A 27,882-nucleotide genomic window follows, 5' to 3' on the forward strand; every position below is an offset into this window, starting at 1 on the left:
AAAGGTCCTACCTTGGACAAAGTCTGCAATCCAACCCAGTACGCAGCCCCACACACCGAGCCTCCATATCCGTTCTAATAGGAGACTGTGGCACAACATGTCAAAAGCTGCACTTAAGTCGAGCATGATTAAGGCAGCTGTCTTGCCCTTCTCAGCGGAGAGGCGCAATGACTCAGAAGCAAATAAGAGGGCAGATTCTGTGCTGAAAAACGGTCTGAAACTGGACTGGGTTTCATGTAGTAGTTCCTCCTCTTCCACAGAATTCATCAACTGCTGGGTGACATTTTTCGGCAACCTTAGCAAACAAATGTAACAGAGATATTGGTCTCAGATTCTCAGGTTTGGAGGGATCTATCTAGTGAGGGTTTCTTTAAAAGGGAAACTTCCATGGCGCATTTCCAATCGGATGGTATGCAGAAATAGAATAGAAATAGAATTTTAATCTGTTGCAACAAATAGATCCTGCACCACGGAAATCTTGGTTTAGTTTGCCTCCTCTTCGTCCCAGATGCTAGCAATACCCTCCAGTTATGCTATTCAACGACCAGAAACAGCTAGATATATGATTTTCGAGTTAGCGGATAAAAATAGACCGGTGCTGACAGCTATTGTCTAAGAAGCGGGGGAGCCATACGTGAAAACTAGTGTTAAAGAGGCTAACACTACCTCCATGCTGGCAAATGACACATCACAGTCTTTTTAAGGAAAAAAATGCTGCTCCTCAGTGTAGGATCATTTCATCCAACTTCATATTTGGTGGGTGACACAAAACTTTGTGCTAACTTGTTGATTAATACATTGGCTAAGGCTTTAGCTGCCCCAGCTCTCATTTGCAAAATGGATTAGATCATGCGAGAGACTCTGTTAATCATGCCAGCATTGTAACCACAGTAATAGACTTAGTGGAAACACAGAAGTCACTGGCGTTGATTGCTCTTGTATTGAGAAAGCATGCAAATCTGTGAAATTTAAGAGTATCTATTTACATTCCTCATCAATTGATGAGGTCCTATTGGTAATGTAGAGGGAAGTAATATCCATAGATGGTAACTTCTCTCCCTACATTTCATGCTGTTTCAAACACCCACTACATCGGCATGTGGAAGCCAAGGTGCTGAAATATGTGCATGACACTTTTAGTTGCTTTTCTGACTTGTACCATATTATTACTGTTAGAACCGGGGTCTCTAGTTGGCAGGGGTATCACTCTAGTCCAAGTAGGGACCACCGCTTCCGACATGGTAGCTTGGTGCAAAGCAGGTAGGCTAAACACAGGAGGCAATGTGTAAAGTAACTGTGCAACACACTCCCAACAGTAACACAGTAAATCACTCATAAAGGAACACCACACCGGTTGTATATGGAAATATAAAGGTCTTTATCAATACTTCAGGAAAGATCAACAATAAACATATCCCACAGGAATTATGAACTCTTAAATTGTACTACTTGCTGACCGTGTTCTTTGTGGTAGGAAATAATCCTTCAAGTCCTGGCAGTTTCTTTAGGCAAACAATTGTGCATGTATCAGTTCAGTCTTTTAGGCCCACTTTATGGCACTAGTTCAGTCCCTGATATTTGCAGGAGTTAAAAAGTCCTGTGAGAAATGTGTTGTGGGCTAAATTAATGAGGTCTTTTAATGTTAGCGCTGGTCCTAGCGCGCAGGGCCTCTCATGCTGTTTATCTGGACTTTAGCAATCCTGCTGAGTCCCTGGAGGCACCGCCAGCCCAGCGCTGCCTCCGCTACTAATGTCTGTTTCAAAACGGCAATGTGCCCCAGATATTCGGCAGTCTAGGGGGGGCGCCTTGCAGCCGGAATTCTGCTGTCAGCGTGGGCCTTTTACCGTCAATATGCCCCCGCTGTACCTGGCCAAATGCTATCTTTAGGAAAGCTGGTACCCTTGTTGCTATTGTGCCCCGGTATGCGCTCGCTGCATAATCGAGGTGATCCCCGGCACGCCCTCTATTCAAGTAACGCTGTCCCCAGTATGCGCTCAGTCTCTGCAGGGGGATCGGGGCAGATCTTTACCAAGATAGGGGCCGAAATGTCAGGGAACAGCGGAGTGCCCCGCTATACAGACTCCGAGGCCAGCAGTTACAGGCGGGAAGCCGCGAACCCTTTCCCGTGATCCCGCGCCTCCCCCCTTGCCCCACACACGCTCCCTGGTTGGGCAGTTACCTGGGGGTGTGGACGCTCCTTCTCTGAGTGCCGGCCAGTGGGCTCTGGGGACGGAGGGACGCCTCACGCTCCTCTGGCTTCAGCGCGGCTTCCCGGATGGCGCTCCCCATTCCTGGGCAACCCCCCGGCTGGAGCCAATCCGAGCGCGGCTCTCCTGACGTCACGGGGGAAGCCCTGTTGTCCTTCCCACGGCTCCCGGGCCGGCGGTGGTGAACACAGCAGCACTTAACAGGTCACAGGGCCCGCGGCGGTCAGGGGGATCTTGCAGCGTGTTTCTCTGTAGCGCTTCTCGTCCACCACACAGTGTGAGCAGGGTGCAGTGTAGTCAGGTGCCCGGGCCGGCCTCGGTTATTTTGAGGGAAACAGCGCTCTTCCTCACAGCGCTCCCAGTCCCAGCGCTTTCAGGCCCGGGCGGCGGCGTTGATCTCAGGGGTGATAGAAAGGATAGTTTTCCACACCCAGCACTGTAGAGGCAGTTGCTGTCCTCTTGAAGGCAAGGCAGGTCCAAGTGGCCAGCGTTGCAGGGGCAATCCTTGTAGTTTTCTTCTTTGGAGGAGACACCCTGGAGATGTTATTTTGTTTTAATTTCTTTCTGGCAGGTCAAGATCAGCAGGCAGCATGGCAGCTCAGCTCGTTGGGGCAGCAGTTCCTGGGAGCAGTCGGCCTCAGTAGACAGGGGCAGTCCTCCTGGCGCAGCAGTCTTTACTCCAGCAGAGTTTCTCCTTAGTCCAGTGGTGTAACAGAGATGTGTGGCCAGAACCCTCCCTATTATACCCTAATGTTTGGTGACCGGGCGGGACGGCGCCTTCTGGAAGAATCTAGGGGTTTGAAATCTCTAGAAAAATCCAGGAGGCTCTGGGATATTCCCTTTCCAACCTGTCTGTCAACCAGGGACAAAAGGCTACAGTTCCAAAAAGTCCCAGACTATGCAGACTACCAGTTTGCAAATGAAGGGTAGACCTCACTGCAGTAGCAGGGCCTATGGATGATACTCTAGTGTCTCTATGCTTTTTAAGGGAGAACACCTGAACCACAGCACTGTTTAGCAGTGGTAAGAGGCCCAGAGTCCTATGTCCAACAAAAATGGCAGCCAAATAGGAGGCAAAAAGGGAGAAAAAAAATGTAGGGGGAGACCACCCTAGGGCTGAGAGGTCTAACAATCACCCATAGAAATCCTGGCAAGACAGTTTGGTATCTATTGTCTATATTAGCTGAACTGTCCGAATGCCTAAATCATAGATAAAGGTAACTCCAAATTTCTAGATGGTAGGACAACTTTTTTTTAAATCATTCTGCTTACTTAGGCTCAGTAGTTTTCTCAAGTCGTTACAATATATGCCTCAATCCATTTTTGCAAGATTAAACACTGGCTTTTGTCAGTTATATGGGGATATAGGATTCTCGGAAGTCAAGACGTTTTTAATTTTTTTAATTTTTACATTCTTTACTCATAAGCAGAGGTTGGACATTGTTGTGTTTCCAGTTCTCTGACTAATGTAGGGGCTTATGTGATCTGGTTCTAATGCTTTCACTAGTTTATATTTATCTTAGTCCCAACAAACCTTTTTTATGTTCATATTTTTCAACCCTTTTTTGTAGCTGAAACATGTAAGGTTCACAGGACTGATATATGCCATTTATGGTGGGATATGTGCAGAGATTTGAAAATACTCCAAATTTCAAGAGGCTTTTTTATGTTGGGTAACACTGCATCCTCTTCAATCTTCACCATCAGTAGTCGCCCTCTGCCCAATATGACCTCCTGCTAGAACATAAGCTCAGATCTCTGTGGCCTTTAAGTCATTTACTGACAAAATAAGTAGACTTTGGCCTCCCACATAATACATTTTTTAAATGTCTGCGGCTATAGGACGTCTTCACCAAGCAACACTCAGCTGCTTGGCACACAGATCCTCAAGCAACGCTTATAGGGACAAACCTCAAGATTGTAACTTTTTTACATGAATAACTTGTATGTGGATTGAATGAACAGCTAGATTAATTGGCCAGTAATGAGTCCGAATAGATCTTTGACTGTAATTTAAGGTAATGCATTGTGTTACTATTGTTTACAAGTACCAGTTCTATCTGTCATTATTCTACCTTCAAAATATCTAGGTAGAGTGAGACTCCAACCCTGAAGTAAAGATATCCAACGGTTAGACGTCCAGTCTCCGACTGAATCCATTTGTCCGCGCATAGTACTGTGATTCTATGATTGGAGGCTGATTTACCTTAGAATCATGGCTGCACAAAGTTCACAATCAGGTGGGAATAACCAGGCAGTCATGTTAGTAATCACCTGATTGTGCAAGCAATGTTGTCTTTTCTTTGTTACTCTTAAGCATAATCATTACACTGCACTCTGTGGTGTGACTCCAGGCAATTCCAAACCTCTATCACTTACAGGAAAAGTTTGCACTCCTACAACACATTGTTTTTTATGCTGTGGAGGGAATTCAATTCTATGGAATTCATAAAGTAAGCACAGTGGATCAATATAGAATGGATTAGAAGATCCCCACATAGGGCTTCAGTGCTGCTTATCTGTCCACCCAGTTCTTTACAAGTTGTTCCTGTGACACATGCTATGAACGTGCTGCAGTCACCTGCCAGTTCTTTCTCTTGGTGGTCAAGGGGTCACTTGCCTAGTTACTCATAATTTCTATATATATATAATTTTTTTGCCAAATTCTCGCCCTCCAACCTTGGGTCCTTTTTTACAATGATTTGACCTAAAGGCAGGCTAAGAGCATTGTTCAAAGACAAATTATGGCAGCAGTTATTGCATTTTAAAATAACAGACTTGTACATTTAAATAGTATTAAAACTGTAGAGATGAGGATAAATGTTGCACAGACTTCATCATGAATCTCTCAGGTATATGCGTCTGTCTCATACCTTTTTCTGAGCTCTATGACCGCTTCTCTTAGTGTGCCTCTCTGCTGCCTCCTTTTCTTTTTTTTCCCACCAGACTGGCCTGCTATTTTGAAACATCTATGGGAGGACTTCGCTCACTGTCCTTGGTTCCACTTGTGTTGCCTAACCTCCTACGTTTCTCTTCTAAAGATGAACACTTTCATACTTTGGGCAATAGTTGCTGAACAGGTCATATTCTCTTTCTGTATGTCTGGTGGTCACATCTGGTAACCGGTTGATGAAAGTTTTAGGGTTTGTTTCTTTCATCATGCCGCAGCTACAGATGGGCCAGAAGGATGTTTATATAATGCCCTCCCACTGACTAATTTTCCTGGGGAATGATAGCAGCTTTTGCCTCACTAAAGCGTGCCAGCTGTCGATAGTGAATTTAATCTGGTTAACTGAATGAAACACACAAGATGGGCACTCTCAAATTGGGTGTGAATCTTTGAAACCTTTGCAATAGGATTGAGAGAAAGGCTACAATGTCCATAGACATTACATTCATAAAGTTCAAAACTGAGGTAAATTGAAAGCTTTGAACTGAAGTACATTTTTATAATGTTTTGCACATATTATTTAGAATGAGGCCTTCACCTAGTGCAGTTGTTTCAAGAACAACTTTCCTACTAATAAAGTGGGCAAGAAGTTTTTTTTTTTTGTGGCAAGAGCATTTGTGTTTCAGCCTTTTACTATTTCCTCAAATCAAAGTCAATGAAGCCTCGGTCCACTCCACCGAACCACCTCCAGCCCCTCCCACACACACTTCTTAAGTCTCATCTTTAGAACATCATCTCTATCTCAGGGGAAATCAGTAAAAGAACACAGGTCTGTTCATTTGACAGCTCCGCTTATACATGTTTCTATTCAAGGCTCTTGTTTTCAAATGTATTGATTTAACGGACATGGGATACGGTTGATCAGAACATGAGCACCAATCCCATACATGATGTATAGATTTTTCTTTGCACTAGTATTCTCTTTAACAGTTTTGAGTTCTTACTGTGAGAGAACAACAAATACTACTTAAACTTTTGGAACTGGCCCTATAGGGCATCCTATCAAGAGACCATATGATCGCCACCAAATGAGGATAGATAGACCTTTTTCCATATGTAAATATTCCATCCCAATTGTGGGACACTGTGGCATTTTAGCTCCTACTATGGAAGATTGGTGAACTAATCCCTTGAATATCAAGGTGACTCGGTGCATGGTTCTGAGTAATGATGAGTAGTTCTCATGATGTACTGACATCTTTTTCATACTCCTGCTTTTGGAGATACTGCAGTGATGCTCTCTGTCTTCCTTGTTACCAGTTAGTCGCCTGTTCAATGACTGACTTCTGTACACCGAGCCTCCTTGATTTTGGCTTGCCTTTCGGGTCAGTCGTCACATTCGAACTATACCTAACCACTAATCAAAAAGCGCTCCTCACTCTGCTCTTTAGCCTCTTAGGCGCATCTTGCTATAACTTATCTGTGTCATAGCAGCCAGACGTGGCCTTTGTGGCCATTACAGTGTTTGGGGTTCAGACAGACTGCTAGGTTTTATTTGTTACACTGTCACTGATTGAGCATATATCACAGAAGGTATACATTTGGTATACATTTGGTGACATGACTAGGTTTGGGTCTGGTGGGTGGTGTGAAGGGTGAACAGCACATATACTTCATTTGCATGTCCAGAATTGACTGAATTATGCAGGCTGCATGAGTTTAACAATCCCTACTTACAGTCAACGTATGTTCTTGTTTCCTTGTTTATTTTTGGAAGATTGCTACTATGGTTTCATAGAAAAGTCATATATTTTAGATATGACTAAACACACCACTTTGTCATTTTGTGATGTATTTTGCTTTCCTCTTGTTCCTTAGTTCTAGACCTGAAGGACAAGAAGAAAACAAAGCTCATGACAGATGAGACTTGAGGTCTATACAAGAGCAACAGACCTAGACCTCAGGGCAAGAAACAATTGAGTGTCTCCTATCATTTTATCATTCATGTGCAATGTAGGGGTACTGACAATGGTGCGAATGAAGTGCACAGCTCCGGTTTCATTCAAATATGAACTCCGTAGTTGAATTACAGTAGCCTGAGGTTCTCTTCTCACAAACAGGAGACACCTTTCTAGTGCACTGTATCGTGTGTCTTCACTCCAATGAGTTAACAGTGTGAGATAACCTCCAAGGCTACTGGTAAGCATATTTTCTTTACTCTAAAGTTAGGTCTATTTATTCCCTTCTTCTTTACTCTTTAAAACTTGTTCATATGGCTATGTTTTAGCGTTGCATGCAAAAGACTGCTAGATGGCTCATGGATAACTCCCTGCAGTTTAATGGGGGAAAACGGAAATCCTATACTGCACTGTTAAGAAAATCCCCCGCCTGATTCCAGCCAACTTCTTGCCCATTCAGGCAGATACGACTCCTACACCAGCGGTAGCAGTGCGTAATCTGGGGGTAGTCTTTGACAACAATTTGAGTCTGGAAAAACATGTGAACAAAACAGTTGGAACTTGCTTCTCCCTCATTAAAGCATTGCTGCAAATTCTCCCTATGTTACCACTGTCAGCCAGGGCTCTAGTGGTACGAAGTTTTATTTTGAGCCAGTTGGACTACTGCAATGCCCTGCTACTCGGTGCGCCTAATTTCCTAATTATGAAACTGCAAAGAATACAGACAATAGCCGCAAAGTTAGCCTTAAAGAGGCCATGTAGCGCCTCTGCGGCTCTTAATGATCTCCACTAACTCCCTCTAGCTCAGATAATTCCGTTTAAATCATTATGCGTTGTTTTCAAGGCCCTTCATGGACTTGGACCATTGTCACTGCAGAAAACATTTGTTTGGCATTCTCCCGTAAGAAACCTTCGATCTTCCACAGCTCATCTGGTTTGTACTGCCAGAATGAGAACCTCCAGGTTTGGAGGGAGAGCATTTAGCTCTGCGGCTGCCCATCTGTGGAACAATCTCCCTCCCAATATCAGGCAATTAGAAGACTTCCTCCAGTTTAGGAAGAAGGTTAAAACATATCTCTTTCCTAGGATGTAGTGCAGGATATTCAACCAGTGGGTAAATATGTGCATTTAGGGGAACCCCTGTTATTTTCAGCGCCAGGATACCCGTTGGGTGATAGTGCGCTTTAGTAATTCTTGTTACATTACATTACATAGGACTATGTTTTAGCATTTTCAATATTGCGCAGTCTACTTTATTGTACCTTAACTTGTCTACAAGTCTGCTGATGGAGTGGGGTTTTCTATGGCGTTCTGCGAGTATAATTATTAAATACCCTGCCACTGGTCGTATGGACCTTTAATGGAAGAGAAATATTGAATGTTGGATCCAGGATGTTCGGCAACCATTATTCTACTAGATCAGAGCATGGCCTTAAACACTGTGGATCATTCCACACTTATCCACAGGACATCCAAAGTGGGGGTTGTCAGCAGGGCCCTGAAATGCCTTTCTTCCATCTTGAAGAATAGAACATTCCAGGTGCTAGATCATTCCTAGTATTCTGACAGTCTTCCTTTGAGCTATGGGGTGCCTCAGGGCTCCTCCCCTGAGCCCCACACGTTTTAATCTTTATATGCTCTCCCTGGCTGAAATTGAATGCTCTGTTGGGTTGTCACTAGTTTTGTATGCCGATGACACCCAACTGGTGATAGCCATCTCTCCTGATTCCATGGCTCACTGTCTTCAGGAAGTAGCCAGATGGATGACCAACTGCAAACTGAAGCTCAATGAAGACAAGACTGAGGTTATGGGATTGGGCAATAACTTCAGTAAAATAAGTTCCAACCCCTGTGCCTGACTGTTTACACAGACTCCCAAGCCCTAAAGGTGTGAAAAAACAGTCTTGGAATGTGGCTAGATTCCAGTCTCACACTGGAGCACCAAGAAAATAAACATGTGGCTAATCGCGTCAGTGTCCTTAGACCTTTTAGGAAAGGTTTTAAGTCTTCACCCTTTCTTAGCCAGAAGATTAATTGTCCAGGCCCTTATTTCTCGCCTTGATTATGGCAATGCTCTTTACCTTGGTGCACCTTGATAAGTGGCCAAAAGGTTATAGACTACACAGAACACTGCTGCTCGGCTTCTTATGAATCTCCCTAGGAACCATTTTGCAAAAAAGGCTCTTAAGGATATTTACTGGCTTTCAGTGGAGCAGCCGGTTAAATTTAAGGCCTTATGCATTCTGTATAGATCACTTCATAAGAGAGGTCCAGCTCTGCTAAGATAGCTTGCTACTACTTATATTCCTGTAAAGTCGCTCGGATCACCCTATGCTCATCTTTTACAGGTCGCCAAGTTCAGCAGATCTTGTTGGGGCGGCCACTCATTTTCCCATCAGGCCCCCAAACTCTGAAAAACTCTTCCCCTCGAATTACGGCAGTTGCCGAATAATCTCTCTTTTCGTAAGGCCTTAAAAACCTGATTTTACAGTAATTCACCCCTGCTGGGGAGTCGGCTCTAGGGCGGTGCGACCGGTGTGCCTGCTGCAAAGAATGTGTACCATGCAGATCACAAAGCGCATATAGTTTAAATAGGTCAGCGCTTTTGTCAGAGAGATCCTTTTCCTACTAGCAGTTTAGATGTTAAAATCCTAACATGGAACAGTGAACTAATACCCATCGTCAAAGAGCTGCATGCAAACTGTAAGGTATAGATTGGAGCATAATGATGTTTTCCTACGTCTTTTATTATTGTAATGTATCAAAAGGGTACATTACTGTAAAAACAAAATCCTTGTTATTAAATGTCACCACCAACCATGGGGTTATGTTTAAAATTGTTAGTTTGTGCTCCTCCAGACTAAGCTTTTAAACTATACTGTCTACCAGTATGGATGACATGTGACTCACCTTGTAGTCTTCTGGATTATGTAACATTTAGTATAAACTAATTTACACACATATGATTGATTGGCTTGGTGCAATGTGTGTGTGATGTAAAGTGCTTTGACACCCTACACTGGTGTAGGTGGCACCAGATAGCTAATTAAATACATCTGGAGAGGGTATGGTTATGGAGACTTGAGGGGGCACTGTTAAAGGGTGCCAGTGAGAATCCGTGATGGAGGTAGTCATTGGGGGGGACGCCAAGAAACATTGTCGCACAGGGCGCCACCAGCCCTAAAGCCGCAGCCGCAGCTATAATGACTGTTTTAGTGCTGGGAGGCCTTCATATAGCTGCGTGCTCCACAAGTTTCACAGAATAGAATAAGAGCAAACATCTACATAGCAACAAATCATGAAAAGACTTTCAGTTTCAGTAAATAATGACAATTATTTAAGTTAAAGGGGTTTCATTTCACAAATCTTGTTCGTCTTTCATATTTTGTTCATTAGGCATTAATCTTTAGAATTCAGCATTAAAAGTTAATATAATCAATATTTGATTTTAAAATTCAACAATTTATTAGAATCTCATTAAATATAGTAATACTAAAGCAAGTGTGATCCATAAAGGAAACTCCCTAGTCTAAATAATCTTGTTAATGAGAGAAGAAGGTGTCCGTTCAGAAACTCAATAAAGAGTTCTGAAGAGAGATTGATCAAAGTGCAAGCATATAGACTTTGCAAATAAGACTGGAAATCATTCACAGTCGTAAACCAGCAGACTTTCGGAATCAGTCTAAGTAACCTCATGTGTAGAGAAGTCAAGAATATCAGAGACAAGTCTACAGGCAGAATGTCAGGGAACGGAATCCGAGCTACTCTAGGAACACGCACTAAAATAAACACACAAATTCTATGTTGCAACATTATTTTCTTTTGTCTTCTTCATCCACAAATCGAATATCAGCAGACTACTGACAACAGATTCACTCCCCGTCCTCTCACTGGGGCATAATAGAGTTTCAGACATTAACCCTTGAAAAGCTACAATGTTATTTTTTATGGTCCAAACACTTCTGCCCATGAATTATTTTCCATGTTGTTTCCGTCTCTTCCTGGTGAGAACCTCACTATTAGCTGTCTAATAAAAACACAAGTTCTATTCACTAGCTAACAGTAGGCTTCTGAAGTTGTAACCTCTGCACCAAAGAGAAGAAAAACATATTGCACAAACAACTATTCAACGTGAAAAACAAGTCCTTCTGTGTTAATGCATTATTTCCCAGTTAACATGGAATCAACAGCTAGGCTAACCTAATTAAGCACTTTATGTACGTGTTACCTTCTTCAACTTTGTATTATTTTAAACGTAAACATATGCATGTTGCTTATAAATGGGTTTAATAGCAGATACAATTTGCTGCAGCAACGCCATGCTCATTATTGTTATATGGTCTATGAGCCAGGCTTACACTGCACTTGTATTGACCAATGGGCTCCACTTTCTAAACTTGTAAGACTCCCAAGTTATAGAAATGTAATGAATGTCTATTATTAAATCTGCTTTTAACGTGTATTGCCCTATTGATAAAAAACTGTAATTGAAAAAATACGCTTATTTATTTTTGTATACCAAATTGAAGAGCCTTCTTGTCTTTAACTCAAGGCAAGGGATTGTGACTCCTGGACTGACAGAAGATGAACTGTGGCGAGCCAAATACGTCTATGACTCCGCATTTCACCCAGACACTGGTGAGAAGATGATCCTCATTGGCCGAATGTCTGCTCAAGTACCTATGAACATGACGATCACAGGATGCATGATGACCTTCTACAGGTAAGCTATTATGATGTTGCACAGCTGCATGGTTTCATTGTGGAGCACAATGACTTTGTGTTGATTAAAATAAACTGGAGAAGGAGGCGTGTATTATCAAGTAAACCAAAAGTTGCAAACATTACCTATTTCACAAACCAAATATTCATACTTTTATTTTTTTAATAGTTCTGAAAACCTGAACGATATTTAGACTTTTGTTGTCTTCATGTAAAATGAAAGGGGACTTTTGTGGATCTTGTCTGAAAAAATATATAAATCAATCTATTCTGTAAACGTTTAAGGAGCAGCTCTTCTGCTAATGTGACTATTTATTTTTCTACGTCAGGTGGGATATTGTAATCTTCACCTGTGCCTTTAGATAAGTGTCACCATTACTGAGCTGCTTTTAATACACCTGCCTCATATTATTAATGGACTGAAACCTTCTCTTGTCCTTTGCTCTGCTGGCAGTGCCTCATGTGTAAAAACAAAATAAAATACATGTATAAGCGTACGTACGCAAACTGTTTCAAAATGCTGACTGCCTGGACTAGCAAATACCAAGGCTGCCTGGTCTTGAACAGCCATTCCATTTTCCAACACCCAAACACTGTTGCAAGTTCTTAGTGAATGCGGTGTTCTCGCTTTATCAATGTTTTCCTCTCTTGCCCTTCCTCCTTCTTACTCCCTTTTCTACCATTCTCGGTCTTCGTCAAAATCTGAAGATTAAGAAAAAAAAAATCTGGGCCACACTAACAAGTGCCAGCGTCCAACTACAACCACGGCACAAATTAAACCCTATACCTGCATGTAAGTGTAAAACAACCACTAGTGGCTGACATTCAAGTTACAATTTAAAAAATATGTTTGGGCACCTCAAGTAGGAGGTTTTTAAGCTCCACATGGATATAGATGCACCCGATTATCCCATCCCTATGTTTCCCCTACAACCAACGTTCTTTAAAGAGCACAATAAGCTATTCACCAAATGTCTATAGGATGATAAACACTCAAAGCTCCCCCTGCAAACACTACAAAAACCCAAGCTTCCTAGGTCAAGATGCCATAAGAATATTTGCAAGCCTTCCATTGGCTAAATGAACCATCAAACTCTGAGGTTCCATGGATCAGGTGGGAAGCTTCTTTAACTACACTCCTTCCCACTACCAACAATTGTTTTCACCTTCACAAACATTTCTCAGCCCGTTTGTACTAGCATCAACCAGGAGAATTATCCATAAACCTAACTAGCAATAAAGAACATAGAAAAATAGTTAAACGGCTGCCTGTGGGTAAACAGTGAGCTTAAAACAAATGCATCCCAGCTGTTTGGTAACCTCTGAATACAGGGAGATGTGCAAACTCTTAAACAAATATATATCTGAAAAATATAATCAGGAACTCTGACATAAGCCCTGAACCTCTAACCTATCTTCACACAAGATAACCAGCAATTCCATGCCATTATCTATAAAGCAGCAGTTAGAGAAACATTTTTGCTAAATGTATTTACAACTTGATTTGGACCAAGCAATCACCAGCAGACTGTCGACTAAATGTTTCAGTGATTTACAAATGCATCAAGAACAGTGGAGGCAAAGATTACTCCAAGCGGAAGATTTGCTGCAACCCAGTCAGAACATGGTTAGATAACCTCGGTCTCCAGTTCTCCGATCAGCTATAAGCAAAAATCTGGGAGAAAGCGGCAAAAAGCTTGCAATCTGCCTCAGACACCCACTTAGTGTTTTTATTTCTTCAAAGAGCCTTATGGTCTCCAGCTATGCCCAGTTAACAATTCACTGGAGGTTCTTCATGCCAGTCGCCACCCTAGAATTATGCTGCTGATATGCCCAATGTTGTGGCAGTTCTGGTTTACTGAGAACTGAATAGCGATTATTATTCCCAGAGTATGATATACTGCTCAATCACTCCCTCTGTCCTAGATGATGACTCCCCTATATGAAGAACCACCTATATCTGTCCCCTGGATCAATTTACTTGATACTTTCTGTGCAAATGCATAATAGAGCATAGCAAGCAACTGGAAATCAGCAGGTCCTACAACTGATCAAAAGTTCCCCCTGCCCTGAATCAATGTTAGAATGCTGCTTGTTTATCCACAAAATAGAATTTACTATCAGAAGCTCCTGTCATACAGATCCCGGTAAGCTATACATGTTCAGTCATAACAGACTTTCTAGCTAGCATCTCCCAGCACCGACCATGGAAAAAAGCCTACACTATAATGGAACTCACTAAACCACGCTTGACCCTCTTAAGTACCTTCACTCTTTTGTTCTTGCAGTCACAGGCGTGTTTTTCCTAATTCTGGAGCTCTTTCTTTTGCCTGGATCAGTTAGAGTTAGTTGCATCAGTATGCTGCATGCGTTGTGAATGCTACAGTGGATTGGGTTCTGCTCGCGACACGAGGAAATGGAATGACAAATTTGCTACCACATGGTTGAGCTTCTCCACACGTTTAGGAAGAGCAGGTATATTTTAAGCATTTTAAAAACAGATTTAAAATGGTCTTGGATTTCTTTTTAATGCAGGCTGAGGTCCCCAATCTGCAGACATCTCTGAACCAAATGCCGAAAAATTACCACGCAATTAGTGACAGGCCCTTTAATGAAGTTGCAATCATATTTTCATGTCAGCTCCTGTTTTGTTCACAAATGTTTTTAACTCCGTGTACTAGTTGTTGCTATGATTTTTTTGAACTTTGCATAAGCTTTTCATCTACAATTAAAATAAATACTTGTAATTCTTTCCAAGAACAACTCCAGCTGTGCTTTTCTGGCAGTGGATTAACCAGTCCTTCAATGCAATTGTAAATTACACGAACCGGAGTGGAGATGCCCCAATTACCGTAAGGTATGATTTTATTTTGTCGAATATTTAGTTAAAGCAAGATGATTTCTGCAAATTTGTTTTCTTGTTACCTTTGTTTTATGGTGTGATGCACATAGACTGAAAAGTGATGGCTGGTATCTGCAGGACTGCATGGATCCCTGTATCCTCTCCTTTAATGACTCCAGTCTTTTCTTTCCACCATCCTTTTTTCTCCAAGGGTTCACATTGATCTTTAGAAATAGTTTCAATAATGTGGTGATATTAGAAAGAACCTAAGGCAGCCCACTTAGTTTGGGGTAGCAAAGGTTGCCCATCTGCAAATGCGTATAACATACCCTAATATTTTCGATATGGGCACGGGTAACTAGACACAGTTACAATGTTGCTGTACAGATTTACTTTGCTTCTGCAGCTAAAAATTTTAGTTTATTATTCAACATGTGAAGAATTATACCACTTACTTTTGTCTTGTTTATATATTGTAACGTTTCAATGAATTACTCCATCTTACTATATACTGCACCATTTCCATATGTTTGCCCGTTGTCATACTGCACCTTTAGATAATATTGTGTCCTTTAAAATCAGTTTCAATCCCTGTTTCTTCTTGGAGACGTATTATTACAATTTTGTCCATTTTCATACGTAGCTTGGCAGCACAGCTGTCTGCGAGACATATTTTGTCAGTCCTGTAAATTATACGTAGAGCTGACTGTATTACTGTTTCACCCCACACTGTTCTCTATTTGTGTAGTATTCCACCTTCCAGACAGCGCTGGCCCTGGAATTCATGAGGGACACTTTTACATCTAAAAAGTACATTCAATCTTTTCTCACGTTCAGTCCTTTATCTTTTATGTACATTCTATGAAGAAAGTAGTCCTTTATTTGCACCTTTTTCCCAGCAATGCCAACGCCCATATGACAGATCTTACTGTGCTAAAAATGTGTGCATGCAACACATAAACCTTATTCATGAATACCTGTGATTACAAACGTTGACAGATTAACGCCAGACCACACAGCGTTGCAAATGCATGTTCTTCTTTGTTTTCTAGTAATGCTCCTATGGTGTTAATGTTTGTTTTTCTCACTTAATTGGAAATAATTTAATGTTGCTTATAAATGTCTGATATGATAATATGCGCATGTTAGCACATTCTAGTTTTTCACTGAACATTTCATGACATAACTTTGGTCCAGCACGGTGCTCTCAACTGCTCCCTCACCAGCATGCAATTTCCTTTCACCCACTTGCTTCTTTTTCTTTGAGGTCTGTGGAAGACAGAGAGGGTGCCCGATGGAGGGGTATATAAGACGCAAGCAAAATACCCCTCAGCAACAACTCTGTGATACACTCAAGTCCATTTAATACAAATCTGAATGAAATCAATTCACTGAGCAATTTTCAATGTCATTAGTTTTGGGGATTAATTTGGCCGTGACATTTTCTGTAAAGTACAATTTGGAAGATGAATGTTGGGTTTGCTTGCACGCTGATAGTGTACCCTGTTTAGATATAAACCCCGAAAGCGGAATGGTGTGTGTATACAAACACTTGTAATTTTCTTGTTTTAGCCAACTGGGAACAGCTTATGTTTCTGCCACCACAGGTGCTGTTGTCACAGCTCTGGGACTTAATGCACTGACGAAGGTAATATTGCTCTTTTTAACTATATCTATGCAAAGGAAAAGCTTGCTTTGGCCTGTGCATGCTGTTGGAGTTGTGCCCCTGAGAGCTCTAAAATAACAGGAGTGCAAGGGCAATATTTTTAGTTCATTTGGTTATAATTTAATTGTGATATTTATGTATTTGCTCTTACCTCTTCCCTCACTGCCTTTGTGATCTGATGCTATGGAAGAAAAAAACAATTGCAACAGAGAGAGGCTTTCCTTATTTATAAGAGTGGTTTAGTTAGAAATGGATTGGTTATCAGCATAAAGTGTCGGTGAGATGGCAGTTTTCATGTAATAAGACTTGATTTGGACACCTTTGCTACTCATACTCCTGCTTTGAGTCTCTCTTCCTCTACCCTAATTAGGGTATCTCTTCAGGTACACGGTCTGACTAAGACACCTATTTATGTGTAGGAGAGTAGGATCTGCTTCACATGGGTACCCCCACTTTTTGCTGGTGTTTCACTGTTTTTTGGCCTTAGTCTGGCTGTGGCCCTGCTGATCAGGACCCCAGCCTAGCTGCTTCCTCTCTAAAATGGTTTCCATGTACATTAGGTACATTTCTAATTGGATTCTGGAGTGCCTTATAAGCCCCTAGTATATGGTATACTATGTACCTAGGGCCTAGGTACATCAGAGGCCTACCAGGGGCTGAATCATGTATTATGCCACCCCTGGGAAGCACTCCAAAATGACACCACAGGTCTGCTACTGCAGCCTGGGTAAGGTGGTGCTTGCACCCCTCATAGCGGTATAGGCTACCTATATCACTACCATTGCACACACATATAAAACCTATAAGTCACTCCTATGGCAGGCCTTAACAATCCTGAAGGCAGAGTGCTTGGTTTTTATGTGAGAGGGTGCCCCTGCATGAGCAGAGCCCCTCTGCAGCGTTCGGAGTACCTCCTCAGATGCTGTTTGTGGTGCAGCCTGACCATATACTCCATATATTCTTAAGTGCATTATAACCTTACAGTAAATGCTAACGTTGGACTGGCTGCATGGAAATATGTCGTGTTTGGTGTCAAACGCTTTGGAATACTACCCCCCTCCCCCCACCAGTTCTGGCGGCGGGGGTAGCATTCCACCCTTCTAGAGGGAGAGACATGTTCACACTGGTCTAACCCGGTAAAGACTTTCTACATACCTGGCATCACAAAATGGATGCCACTGCCACAGACACGGGTCTGGCCTCCTGCTGCTGACTGAAATTCCAGCAGGGGAGGCCTGGACAATAGGTTTCCTGTCCCAGGGAGGTGTAACCACCTCCCCAGACAGGCAGATGTGTATTGGGGCTGGGCGGGAGCACTCTCTAGTGCTTTCAAGTCCTGCACTGGGGGCACACTTGGTGTCCCTGTGCATAGTCCAGTTCAAACCGGTTGCAGGGGCTACCTGCCCCTGCTCTGGCGCGAAACGGGACAAAGAAAATGGGTGTAACCACCCCTCTTTCCAAACCCTCCCATAGGTGGGTCCCTAGAGTATGTCCAACCCCCAAACTTTGTACAAGTATGGGAACCCAGTCCATGCGACTTTAGATTACCCTGGACGAAACTCTGCAACATATATCCTGGACCTTCGACGTTCTACTTTGACTAGAAGACTGAAGAAATCTCCCTTGGGGTCAAGGAGTGACTCCCCTGCTTGGCAGACACCAAAGAAGCAACTGTCCGGTCTGCAATTCTGAAGCTCCCGCCGGGCGCCGAAGTCTCTGCATCCCCAGAGGTGGATTTCCAGACTTCCAAAGCTGAGGCCCATGGCTATTGTGGGTGACGTGGAACCGTGACCCCTGGACACCGTGATCTTTTGCTGATCCATCATCTTCCTGGTCTTCCTTGAAGTTGTGCTTTGGGCTCCGAGTAGCCCCAGCCTTGAGCACCTCCTGCACCGAAGATTTCTGGCTTCCACTCCACAAGTGATCTGTGGGCCAGTTTCCATTGCGACCGCTCGAGGCTCCTTCGCGATCGCTAGCCTGTTGGCTAGTAGGTCCCCACGAAGGCAACTCCTCTTCTGATTGGGCTTGCCTGGTTGCTCCAGACGTGCCCCGACTTACCCTCGCTGGGTGAGTCCCACAGACCTTGCTGGTCTGCAACAACGTCCTTTCTCTGATTCCAAGTGACTTGCCGTTGCCAAGGCTTGTTGGGTCCAATCTGGTCGCCGACACCGCAGCACTCAACAGACTTCGTGGGACAGCTCGAATCCAGCTCCTGGTCGTCATCGGCGCCTCCTGGACCTCGTGGCTGAAAAGTCAAGACACCCGACAACTCACCTGAAGCACCCGACATCTGTGGGCATTGGATTGTCGTGCCCTTGGTCACTGGTAAGTGACCCAGACTCTGTCCCCTCTGCTTTCAGGTTCCTTCCATCCTAGATCCGGGCTTGGATCTCTCCGGACACGTCTCCTCTTCACGGCAGCAGCACTTCCTGAGCAGCTTCCATTGAAAACAGCGACGCGACGCGACCCGACCCGACACTATTTGACACCTATGCACCAGGCTTCCCTGGGTGAGGCAACTCGAGTACTCCGGTGCTCCTGTGGGTGTTGGCCCTAGACACCTCTAAGTCCAAAAGGGTTCGCTCGTAGATATTCTCTAAGTGTCCTTAAACTCTAAATTTCCAACCGCGACTTTCCCCATAGAAGTAAACGGCGACTCACGGCTGTGTTCTCACACTGCCTTGGGTGGTTCCTTGTGGTCCAAGCACTTCTACAGGCTCTAGGCCTTGTGTCTAGTTCAGTCGTGGTTCTTATACCACTTTATTGGTATATGGTTTGGTACACCCCTAGTGCCCAAACTAAAGAGACTAGAGGGGTGTGTTTTATCTTAAATACATATATTTTAAATATATACCTGGTGTGGTTGTCCTTTCATTTGATCATTCAAGAGATTATAGACTGGTAAAACAAGCTGCTTTACATTCCTTCAAGACTTAGCCTGAAGGCTGCTCTCCATAGCTACCACTAGGATAGCTTTCAATAAAGGTTGTCTTTAACCTATCACCATAAGGGGTTGTTTGGACTGATACAAGGTGCCCACTATAACTAGTGGACAGCATATACCAGGCCAACTTCTCACAATGGAGCAGTTATTTTATCTTTCAAAATGGTTGCATAACGCTGCCAAAGCATTCCATGGTCTGCCCAATACCTCATCAAGATTTCCACTATGAGTGTTGCACTTTTGTTGTTGCAATACACAGGATTCTAAAAAATCGTTTTTGAAAAATGGCAGTCGTGTTTAGGGCATACGGGAAATGTGCAGCATCTATCTACTTCCTCAGTTCTCCCGGGTTCCTGCTTGTTCTACCAGATAGTAACTTGTGGGATTGTGTTAATCATTATTTTAAAACAAAGCAAAGCTGTCTCACTGATGTACTATTTGGTGTGCCCAGTGCTTAATTTGTGAAAAATGAAGTCCAGGTGCTCAATGTTTGTCGGAGTCCACACCCACGTTCCCAGGCTCCAACCACTTCCTCCACGGGCTCCACCCACTTACTCTATTGGCTCTACCCACATCCTCAACTGGCATGGCTGAAAGTCAGATGCAATACCCGATCTGAATTTCAGCAAGGGAGCCTTCTGCCTCTGAATCAAACAAGTGAATAACATTTGCTCCTAGACAATTCATTTCATATAGTGCTATACGAGTGGTATAAATATTAGAGCCATGAAGCGTGATAACTTGTTTTTATAGTGCTTGCTAACTGTGGGCTTTGTCACTTTGATGCAGTGTAAATACTATGTGTTACTATTCATTGGATCTACTTCAGAAGGATGAATGACTAAGTGTGAAGCTTACACACATATATGCATCCATCGCCACAGGTAGAGCATATCTCACTTAGCTATCTTCCTGCAAAAGGGGTGTTGGTCACAGTTCAGGCGTGTAACTTATACTTGACTTGTGAAATAGTGTCACACCGTGATATACATTCTGTGAATACGATGCTGTAGGAAAGAGAGGAGGAGGTGTGCATTTAGAAAGAAAAATAAGCAGTCTCAGGGGCAATTGTGTAGACAACTGGAGTTTTTAACAATACAATGACACACAAAAAAGGGCATATGAAACTGAGCTAGTAGGAGAGGGAATGCTGAAAGATCACCAGTTTTGATTAAAATGACAAGGCAAATGCAAGCTTAAGGAGTGAGATAAAAATGATGACACATTTAGGCTATAGAATAGTCAGTCCTTTCCCTTAGGTATGTTTAACTGAGCTCCTCCAACTTTTTCCAATAAAAAAAGACATTGTTGCATGACACTTCTATTAACAGGAAAAGAACGGTACTTCATAGGGCTATGTTTTTCTCATGTTCCGTCAATTACATGAAGCAATATCTGGATATGCATGAGTAGTTGATTGTCTCAGATGGAGTGAAGTGCCAACTTTGTGTCTCCGCCCCCCCCTTATTGATACACGTGAGGTGAACAGATTGTCAAAACTACATTCACCAGCATGGTAATGGGAATTTAACGAGGCTTGTGAGCATAGGATCTGCATTTTTCTAGAAATAATGCATGGAAAATTAATGCATATTTTACTCCGGTCATCTCTGTAGCATAAACTGCTTAGTAATAAAGTTGTTTGTCCCTCTGAGTTATGTCCTGGCATCACAAGGAAACAGCCCCACTGTTCAAAAAGGACGCATAAGCAGGGCATGCTGTGCAGGAAGCAAAAACAATATGCAAGTGAAATTAAGATAAACTATGTCAGAACACCAGCAAAATCTGGGCCGTATGACTACCGCATCACAAGGACTAACAGGCAAGAAGATCTGTGGACTCTCTCTATCCCAGTGCTTAATTTGTAAAAGGAATGAGTGAGAGTGCCCACAGCTGTTGATTAAAGGCTCGACTATTCTTTAGTCTTTATTAAGCTCTTTGATCGACAAAATAAGCCCCAAGAAAGTAACAAACTCGAGAATGTATCCTAGGTAAATCAAGGGCACTGTTTGCACTGACTGCATGAAAAAGCAAATTTGAACTGAAACTTAACATTGGAAACAAAATGCACCTGCAACACAAACGCCTTATCTATTGGTTAAGTAAAGAACTTCAAATAGGTCTACGGGTATTGATATTTTACCCCCGTGGGCTACAGCTAAATGGGTGACAGAGGAAGATATCCTGCATATTCTGGGGACGCACTGCAGTGTGTGGTTAACCAACAGAAATGCTTTTCTGGGGTAGTTGGGGGGAGGGCAATATTACAGATTTTCTAGCCCCGCCCTGCAGTTTTATCAAGAAAAAAAGGCAAATGTTGCTGTTCTCCATTTCCATGTCGGGTGTATACCACTTGCCCAGGGTCACGATAAATACTGCTTGCAGCCTCGGCAGACACTCTCTCTTTCTCGGGTCCAAGCGCACATCTAACCCAGAGCAGCCAGTCTGTGCTATGGCCCCACCAGCAGTGTAGATGGTGGGGCTCGAGGCTTACCTTCTGCGACCACCCCCGCTAGGAGACTGCCAGGGAAGTGGAGCAGGCAGCTCAGATGACCAGCAACATGACGGCTCCCGACGGCCACTAGGGGAACCATGTATTATACCAAAGTACATCCAAAGGAGATGAAACAGTGCACAGAAAAACAGCACTTTCAATGTAAGTCAATGAATAGAAAGAAAAGAATACAGACCGAAAGGGATGAAGGCCCTGCCCTTCCAGTCTCCCGGGCCGGAGGATTGCACATTGAGCCTGGCGCCACCGCCATGATTGCTCGGACTCGGAGGCCGAGTCAGTTCATTACAAGTTTACCAACCACGACCACATGACCACGCAAAAAAAAAGCATCATTCGTTTAATTACTTACTGGGTTACTGCCTTTATTAAGAAGAGGGCCTGCAATCGACATTGTGCTGAAATGCCCGTGCATTGTAACTCGTGCAGGGGGCGGGGCGTGTCCTTTAAAAAAAGCTACGCATGCTGCTGGGGCTGCTGTAGCCCCACAGGACCAAATCCAGCCAAATCAGTGCCCTGCCCACCGGCAGCACTGATTAAAGGCAAATTGGAATTAATTTATTATCGGTAAAGCAGCACTCTTTACCGGGGACTTGGGAGACAGAGTGTGAACACTGCAGTCCATTATATTTGTGTGACTCACGACGTGCAGTCATTGATGTCCGGTGTAGACCCAGCCCTGATAAAAAAGTGCCAGTGCTAAGCACCAGAAAGCACTGGCACAAATTAAGCACTGGGTGTGCCTATGGTGCTTGCTTCACTTCATGGCTAACTTTGAGACCTTATGTCAGCACAACTGTCAAAGAAAAAACGAGTGGACATATTTTTCTCATGCCCCTGGATCCAGTGATCTATTCCTCTTGGTTAGACTTTGCCTGTTTATAAAGGACTGTTGCATACAAAGGTTGACTTTCTTTGGCAATTGCTCCACCTGATGTAATCTTGAAATGATTTGTAAATTGGGCAGGGTGTTTCTAGGTCAGTTTACACACCCCTCATTCAAGCTACGTAAGAGAATGCACACCGAATTTTAACCAGAAAGACTTGTATCACTTACCCAGGGCCACCAAAGTACTGCCGGCGCTTTTTTAGCCATGACCACCAGAAACATTGGATCATCATCCTCAAAGCCGCACTATTCTTGAGGCAGTTATTTGCCTCCCGACCATAGCGCCCAAAACAACTTCATTATTGCAGTATGTCACGTGAGAAACTAAATTGCAAATGCAGCGAAGTCCCCTGGGTTCACCTCTAATACTCTAAAAGATGAGGTTGTACCACATACTTAATCCATCTGTCTTTCATCAAGTACTTTCTTTTATTGTACAGCCATATAGTGTCTTGCACCCCCTCCATAGCCTTGTAAAGGGAGAAGATGTTTTCTCACACACCTAAGAACATTATGGTATCACCCAAACAGTTTTTTAGGAAGGCTTGGATAAGATAGCAAAATTGATTTTTCAGGGCTTGCTTATAGCTTCTTCATTCTAGATTCTTTGAGCCAAAGCCACTATAGATGCTTTTAATGTATTTGAAGTTTTTGAGGAGCGCTGAAATCAGCTGATAGAAAAGGGATGAATAATATGAAAATCATATAAATTGGATGGTTCACATTGAGGGAAAACGTGCACTGGAAAGCTGGTTAAGCCTTGGTAGTTGTCGCAAAGTGAAACCGATAGCCTCTTATGGGCAACTGAACTTGCATGGATAAACAGCAAGATGAGGGGGACAATTAGGTGCATGATTTTTCTAATGGAGCCTTTTTTGCTTGTCTCTGGTGGTGCTATGTTGGTTACATTTAGTAGGTGATAATATATATAAAGAATATTTTTTAAAGAAGAGCTTATAGTTGATTGTGTTTGCTCTGCTTCAGTCTAAAATGTCAACTTAATTTTAAGGTAAAGAAAATTCTACTTGAATTGTAAAATAACAAACCTCGAATTTAACAAAAAAATTAATAAATCGCGTATAACTGTCCTGTTTTGTGTCACTTTGGTATTGCTATAGTTTGATTGACAACTTTTAGCAGATGTATGTGGCCAGAATGGATTAGTTGGGCGTGTGTCAGATTATTAATTACAACACTTAATATATATATATTTTTGAATCCATATTTTCTCACTTACAGATATCATAACTGTTCGTACATACGTACACACACACACACACACACACACACACCCATACACGTGTTACCATCCTTGTGGGGACTATGTGTGGATACCTGCCTTGTGGGGACTAACCTTTCCCAATGTTTTTAAAACATACTAATAACAGAAAAGTATCAAGAAAAAATTCATGATACAGGATCCTGCTTCAAATTTGCAAATATATTGTTATTTAATCACGCGCACAGAACCATCCTTGTGGGGACCTGAACACGTGCTACCATCCTTGTGAGGACCTAGTCCATACCACCATTTGTGATTGAATACAGTCAATGGCACATGGCTAAATGTTTAATTTATCAACATAATACACAAACAACATTATAATCTATTCATATATGAATCTCTGCATGTATACTAGGGGTAGACACAAAAAACAGATTATGTTAATGTGTCAGAATTTATCACATCATGATTACCCAAAGACAATTAAGACTGTATTTAACTCATTTATTAGTGCTTAAAATCTTAGGAGACAAGGGAACTAACACATAGCTAAATTAACATATGGGACCAAGGAATATGATGTTCAAGTCCCCACAAAGATAGTGTGTTATTATAGTGTTGTTCAAGTCCCCACAAAGATAGTGTGTGAAGATGATTGTGTTTAAGTCCCCACTGAAATAGTGTGCAAATTCAAAGCTTAAATCCCATTGTAAAGAGTGTGAACATGATGATGTTCACGTCCACGCAGAGATTATGTGTAATTAGAGGAGTGCTGAAGTCCCCACAGAGATGGTATGTTAATATATTGATGTTCAAGTCCCCACAGAGATGGTGTGTTATTATATTGATATTCAAGTCCCCACACAGATAGTGTGTTATTATAGTGTTGTTCAAGTCCCCACACAGATAGTGTGTTATTATAGTGTTGTTCAAGTCCCCGCACAGATAGTGTGTTATTATAGTGTTGTTCAAGTCCCCGCAAAGATATTGTGTTATTATAGTAATGTTCGGATCTCCACAGAGATACTGTGTTATTATTCTAATGTTCAGATCTCCACAGAGATTGTGTGTGAAGACGATTGTGTTTAAGTTCCCACTGAAATAGTGTGTAAATTCAAAGCTTAAATCCCATTATAAAGAGTGTGAAACCAATGATGTTCAAGTACACACAGAGGCTGTGTGTAATTAGAGGAGTGTTCAAGTCCTCACAGAGATAGTAAGTTATTATTGTGATGTGCAAGTCCCCACAGATATAGTGTGTTATTATAGTGATGTTCAGGTCAAAACAGATGTTGTGTGTAATACAGTAAACCTCAAGTTTCCACAGAGATGGCATGCTATTATAGTGATGATCATATCCCCACAAAGACAGTGTGCTACTATTGTGTTGCTCAAGTCCCCACCAAGATAGTGTGTGAAGATGATTGTTTTTAAGTTCCCACCGTCATAATGTGTAAAGTCAAAGCTTAAATCTCATTACAGAGAGTATTAAAAGAAATGGTGTTTAAGTCCACACACAGGTTGTATGTAATTATAGGAATGTTAAAGTTCCCACTGAAATGGTATACTGAGGGCAATGATTATTTCTGTGTAGGAAGGTGTCCCTTCCTGCACATAAACAATCTTTAATTCGTGTTTTGTAACTTCTATGTATACTGTTTAAGGCAGCACACATAGAAGTTGCAACTAGTCAGTTTTTTTATGATTGTTTATGCGCAGGAAGGGACACTTTCCTGCACATAAACAATCAATGGCATTTTACTGTGTCTATGTGTGCTGCACAACGCAGCTCACATGGAAACAGCAACAACAAGGAGAAATAAAGCAGTTTTCCTTGTTTTGCCAGGCAAAGACCAGGTTTTTTGGTCTTAATTTTGGCGCAGCCACATATTTATGCCACCCTTGTAAATATGGGGCAGTGTCAAAATTAATGGGTGTTACAGTAGTATGCCCACCACAACACCCATTGCCCACTCCTTTCACGCTAAGCATAGCGTGAACTGGTGCCTTATTTACAAGGCAGCGTTAAACCACATTAAGTGGCTTAATGCTGCCTTGTAAATAAGGCGAAGCCCGTATCACCACCATAACGTCACTAAAAGTGACTTTCTGGTGGCGATAGGGGCTTGTAAATATGCCCCTACAGGAGATGGAGTCGCATTCCAGGGTTACATCTCAAACAGCAGACAACCTCCTCTAACTGACAGGCCCAGTGCTTACCCTCACCACCCCAGGGTCCCAGTTGGGGTCTCAGGCACCCACCCATAGGGTCACAACTTCAGAAGCTCGATACACCCTCGAGGTCACGCTCACACCTTTGCATTTCTGCTTTACCATCAAGAGCATGGGCTCTCCTCCCATCTATGATGCCTTTGCTCTCAATCCACATCCCAAATAGGACTTAACTTACTTTGTTTTGTTCTGACTTGGTAAGGGGTGCAGTATGTGTGTGGCGGTGATAGCGGGTGTGTGGAGGCAGGTGAAGTGGTGATGCAAGCAGGCAAAGGGGCCCCCTGTGGCCTGGGGTGCAGCTCGGCAGCAGCATTCGTAGCAGCGTACAGGGTTGAGAAGGTGAAGTTTGCCAGCAGTGTAGCTACGGGAGGTGTTTGTACCAGGGTTCCTAGCACTGGGCACAGCCATATAGATGAGTGACGGAGTGGAGTGAGGTAAAGTGCAGTGGGGTAGATTGTAGTTGCATACAGTGCTATGCCGTAATGTGGAGTGGCTTAGAGTGAAGTGTGGTAGAGTGGAATGTTGTACAATAGAATAGCATAGAGTGCAGTGATGTAGAGAACAGTGACATGGAGTGACATACAATAGAGTAGTGTACAGTGGAGTGGTGTGGTGTAGAGTAGAAAAATTTAGAGTTTACTGGCATACAGTGTAGTGACAGTGGAGTGGCATATAGTGAATAAGTACAATGGCGTAGAGTGGATTGTTGTGTCCTACAGTGGAATAGCATAGAGTGTAGTAGAGTAGAGTGGCATAGAGTGGAGTGGCATAGAGTAGCGTGATGTAGAATGGAGTGGTTTACAATGTAACATCATACAGTGGATTGTCAGAGTGGAGTGGTGGACAGTGGAGTGGCATAAAGTGGAGTGACGTCCACTGGAATAGCATACAGTACAGTGGTGTATAGTGCAGTGGCACACAGTGAAGTGCCATTGAGTACAACAGCATAGACTGTAGTATTGTAGAGTGGCAATATGTACAGTGAAATATAGTATAGTGGAGTAGTGTAGAGTGGAGGGGCATACAGTGGAGTGGTATAGACTGGGGTGTGATAGAATGGAGTGGTGTAGAGTAGAGTGTAAGAGCATACAGTGAAGTGGTGTAGAGTGGAGTGGCATAGGGTGGAGTAGAGTGGTGTACACTGGATTAGCGTAGAGTGTAGGGTGGAGTGATGTACAGTGGAGTGGCATAGAGGGGAGTTTGGTAACTGAAACAGACATAGCATGAACGTGTGAAAACAGATGAAGATTTAATGTGTGTGGAATACACTTTGTGAGGTGTAAATGGTACATTTTGGTAGTATGTATGAATAGTGTAAGTAGTGTTAAAGTTATACGTTTTATAAAAATTAGTTATTTATTTACCGAGGGTACACCGTGGTAAGTTTGCGGTTTACCGAGGTAAGTTTGAGACATACCATGGTACATGCGGATGAGAAGTCAGTATGTCATTGGCTAATGCCTGTGTTTACCAAAGATAAAAGGCCGAACCACGCACGTGTGGAATTCACCCGCACAGCGGGGGAATTCCGACCGCGCCCAAAGGGTTAAGGGAGCACTGCACATTGTTTTACTTTTTTTTTACAATGCAGTAATTTGTAGGTATTACCACAGTACTGTGTAGACGTTTTTGCACATATTTTAATATTTTAACAATATAAAATACACTGTAAAACACTACATTTGTAAAATACAGTGTATTACAGTGTATTTTTTATTTTTGTAAATTTATTTTAAGTACTGCTGCACTCCTGAGACAGTACTATGGTAACATTGTAAATATTTTTTGTAATATA

At 42.7% G+C, this 27,882-nt stretch overlaps 1 protein-coding gene across 1 annotated transcript in view; it reads left to right on the forward strand.

Annotated features, from left to right (window-relative positions):
* The window catches only part of LOC146811059 (sideroflexin-1), a 291,428-nt gene that overhangs the window by 138,569 nt on the left and 124,977 nt on the right, over positions 1-27,882 (forward strand). Inside the window, exons 4-6 of the mRNA XM_085618095.1 lie at positions 11,608-11,778; positions 14,536-14,634; positions 16,192-16,267. Of these exons, the coding sequence (XP_085474221.1) occupies positions 11,608-11,778; positions 14,536-14,634; positions 16,192-16,267 (346 nt within the window). The remainder of the gene's footprint in view (positions 1-11,607; positions 11,779-14,535; positions 14,635-16,191; positions 16,268-27,882) is intronic.

Source organism: Triturus cristatus, chromosome 7 (genome assembly GCF_964204655.1).
Source record: "Triturus cristatus chromosome 7, aTriCri1.1, whole genome shotgun sequence".
Taxonomy (NCBI): domain Eukaryota; kingdom Metazoa; phylum Chordata; class Amphibia; order Caudata; family Salamandridae; genus Triturus; species Triturus cristatus.